The following is a 3,908-nucleotide window of genomic DNA, read 5'->3' as shown; positions in this document are numbered from 1 at the left end:
AGTTTCGTGAATAGCCAAGACTCCACCGCACACGAGGTGATTTATCGGAGGGGGGGAGCCCTTCAGCCACTAATCCCTATTGCTCCATATATTCTCCACCTCACGGGAAGAGCCGAACACAAGGCCATATCTGACAATATATAACTACTGAACGCTCCAAAAGCAAACGGTCGTAGCCTCACCATCAGCACCCAGCACCCACCAACAATTTGACAAGAGGCACACAGTCTAGTTGCTCTTCTATTCGCAACTGGGCTTGCAGCTTCAGGCTTTAGAGCATCTCCAACGGCCGCGGTAAAAGACGCGCGCGCGGGGTAAACCGAGTCTTTTGTACGCGCGGGACGTTTCGGCGTGCTCCAGCGGTGGCGGGAAAGTCGCACGCGCGCGGGAAAAGGCGGCAGGTCGCGCGCTTTTTTTGGCGCACCGCTTCCGGCGCGCCTATAAAATGCGGCGCTCGCCACGCGCCTATTCCACACGCTTCTCTTCCTTTTCCGTTGCCACGCGCGCCTCCACCGCTTCCTCGGTTGCTTCCGCTGCCACGCGCACCACCGCTCCAGCGCCCCGCCACCATGCCGCCGCGCCGCCGAGGAGCGTCGGGCTACCGCGGCGGCCGCCAGCGCCCCAACGGCGGGTTCTACTCGGAGATACGGTCCGACCAACTCCGGCTCGGCCTCGGCACCTTCGGGACGGCGCACGAGGCCGCCCGCGCGTACGACGCGGCGTCGTGGCGCCTAGGCAGGCCGCGCCAGCAGATGAACTTCCACGACGTCCACACGCTGCAGCAGGCGTTGGACGTCGCCCCGCCGCCTCGTCTTTGCACGGCACAAGACCGTGCGTATCACGCTGAGCGGCAGAACCGCCTCCTCGTCGCCCATGAGGACGAGCGGGTCATGGCGGAGTGGCGCCAGCAACACCCGGAGGACGTCTCCTACGAGCAAGCCTACTGGGCAAGGCGCCGCGAGGAGGAGACGCAAAGGCGCCGCGCTGAGCGGTTGGACAGGCGTCGGCGGAAGGCCCTGGCGCTATCCCAGTGCGATGTCGTTGAGAATGGTGGTGAGACGATCTTTGCGTCTAATGATGATCGTTGGGAAGACATGTAGCTCGATACCTCGGATCAGACCAGCGAGGATGGCGACGATGACGATGACGACGACGACTGGGAGTAGGCTGTAGCTGCACTAGTAGTTTTTTATCTATGTCCTTGCACTATCTAAATAGTTTTTATCTATCTATGCTATGGAACTATGTAAAATATCTATGTGTCGTTTTTTCTATCTATGAATTTTTATTTAAAAAAAAATATACGCACTGTTTAGCGCGCGCTGCATTTTAACGCGGCCGCTGGAGCTACGCGCGCGCGTTCAATTTTGACGCGTCTGCTGGAGCCACCGCTGCCGGCCGCGCCAAACCAGACGAACGGCGCGCGGCAAATGCATTTTTTACGCGCGGCGTGTTGCGCGGCCGTTGAAGATGCTCTTACACACTGACCTGACTGATGAGGTAAAATAACTAGCGCTTCTGCTCAACCAAAAGTGACCAGCTGCTCAGCTGCCAGACCCTCAAGGGTTCAGTTCCCAGCCAAGAATCCTAGATGCCTTATCCCGTTATCCAGCGGCCTTTTGTCCAGGCATGCGATTGACTACCGAGCCAGCAACCGACTGAGTTAGGCCGAGACGATATTTCTATTGCAATCAGGACGGCCTTACGTACTAACCGAAGGCCATAACCCTAAGTACCCTACCAAGTTGCCAATTCTTGTATTCAAGCCTGAAAAGTAGCTGGCCATCAAGCCCACCGCCGGCCGATACATGTCAGCCTCCATTAGCGTTTCATTGAGGCATTGACTTTTTAATGATATCTTTTTGGTTGTCTCTTCTACTATTTTTCTTTAGATTAGACGTTGACTCCACTACAGCTGCTAAAGCCCAGCCAGTCGGCAACGTCAGTCAACGCCTGGCTGACGACGATTGGGAAGTTGAAGGCCATCTTCAAGTCTTGCTTGAATCTCCGACAAATTAATAAGTGGTGGTAGAAAGTGTCAAGGCTGTGCATTTCCTTGTCTTTCGACATGCGCAACAAAAAAGCGAAGTGTTCAAGTTGCCTTTAGCAGGGATCAACATAATCTATCATTTGTTTATGATATAAGAGAGCAAAAGGGTAACTCGCAACTGATTCTTCAAGTTGAAAACAAAAGCAAAGCGGTATCGTCAACATTTTTGTATTCTCAAAGCCTCTTGATTGGGCCCGACTCATACTGAAATCTGCACTCTTGGACAAATAATAACTGAAAAGCAAACGCACAATTGTGCTCCTCTCATCCTATCCAAGTAGAAAAAATGCTATCCCCGCTGTCAGATTTCCCGTCGCAGTAGATAGTATTCAACACTTGGCTCCTTGCGCGATAAACCACACCACGGCACACTGAATATGAAGCGAAATGGTATATTTGTCCAAGTTAAGGCACTGTTGCAGGTTTGTGGTCTCTTTACAGCTGCAGCCTGCAAAGGACGGTTCCCAGATGGTGGGTGCACCGTCACTCAACACAGATGGGTTTGTTTAACCGTGACACTTTTCTAGCATGCGACCTGGCTGGTTTTAGAGGATAGGGTTCGGTTCCAGGTTCCTGCGTCTCTCTTCCATAGCATATGGCATGGTTCAGAGCATCTGTGTGTCAATGATTCATCACTTTCTTAATGTGTCTGCCTGAAATCAAATCACGTCGTTTCGACTGATAAACCCCCGAGACATGCTCCGTCTCCTATCTCGTGCGATGCTCTGTCAACAACCTCCTCACATCCATGTTCGTGGACACGTCGGTCAAACAGAAACGGGGTAAAAAGACAGAAATCATCACTCGTCAGTTCGTTCTTTCTTCGGATGCATATGACCAAGTATAAGAAAATGTGAAAACGGTTGACCTGCTCCAGACCTAGAGCTGGTTCAACCAAAAGGAATAGTAGTAGCATAGTTCCAACTGGCGCATGGTTTAACAAATGGCCAGTGGAACAGCTAGCCTTGGAATTCTGGAAGAAATGGCTAATGTGATCATGTGCAGTCTAATGTAATCATACTAGGATGGTGAGGCTACTAACACCAGTATGAAGACTTTGTAGTATAAGCATAGACCGTACCAAACACTTGACTTGCGCAGCTGCCTGCATTCTGGCGCGTATTGACCTGGGCGGGCCGTTGAACTCGATCCGAGCGTCGAGTTCGGCGCAGCAACGTGAGCTCTCTTCTCGCAGATCTCCAGATATTGGTAGGTTCGCGTGCCTGCCTCACTCCAGATCTAACGCGTTCGCAACGTGCGGGCATCGCATGTGCCACCGCCGACATGCGCGGTCTGGGGCCAAACCGACCGGCGCGAGCTGCCGCCGAACAGGATCCGGCGCCTGATTGTGATTCGATCCGAATCAGCGGCATGCTGAGGAGCTCCGTGTGCGTGGTGACCATGTCATACGTGTTCTCCGCCGCTTTGCGACGGAGTGGATGAATCGGATGTGCGTCCACTCGCCAGCTTGCCAGTTTGCGCCGTGCTGGGGCGCACGCACGCACGTCCGTCCGACGCGTCCCACCACCGCCGCTCCAGATGGATCGAGCAACAGGGAGAGAGGGACGGGGACCGACAGGGCGCCGGCAATGCGAGGCGTCGAGCATCTCCATGCCCGCCGCGGAATGGAAGGAGCGGTGCATCTGACGCATATCCCAGTTTGCCGGTCCGTTGCGGCCCGGTCTGGTCCTTTTCGGCCGGCCGCCGCAGGAATGCCGTGGCACTCACCATGCCACCATGCCAGTGTGCGAGCTGGGGTTTCCCTTTTCGGTCGGGCGACAGGGAATCAGCCGGCTCTGCACGATCAAGCCCGAACCATGCATCGCGGAGAATGAGGAGCCGGCTAGGAACAGAGGAT

The 3,908-nt window shown here is 54.4% G+C and overlaps 1 protein-coding gene across 1 annotated transcript; it reads left to right on the top strand.

Moving 5' to 3' along the window:
• Positions 1 to 569: 569 nt before the first annotated feature.
• LOC109755051 (uncharacterized) lies at positions 570 to 1,100 on the top strand. The gene has a single exon (XM_020313933.1). It carries the CDS (start codon positions 570 to 572, stop codon positions 1,098 to 1,100), a length of 531 nt encoding a protein of 176 aa, XP_020169522.1.
• Positions 1,101 to 3,908: the final 2,808 nt, after the last annotated feature.

Source organism: Aegilops tauschii, chromosome 3 (genome assembly GCF_002575655.3).
Source record: "Aegilops tauschii subsp. strangulata cultivar AL8/78 chromosome 3, Aet v6.0, whole genome shotgun sequence".
Taxonomy (NCBI): Eukaryota; Viridiplantae; Streptophyta; class Magnoliopsida; order Poales; family Poaceae; genus Aegilops; species Aegilops tauschii.
The sequence above is the reverse complement of the archived record's forward strand: the minus strand, read 5'-3'. Positions and strand labels throughout refer to the sequence as shown.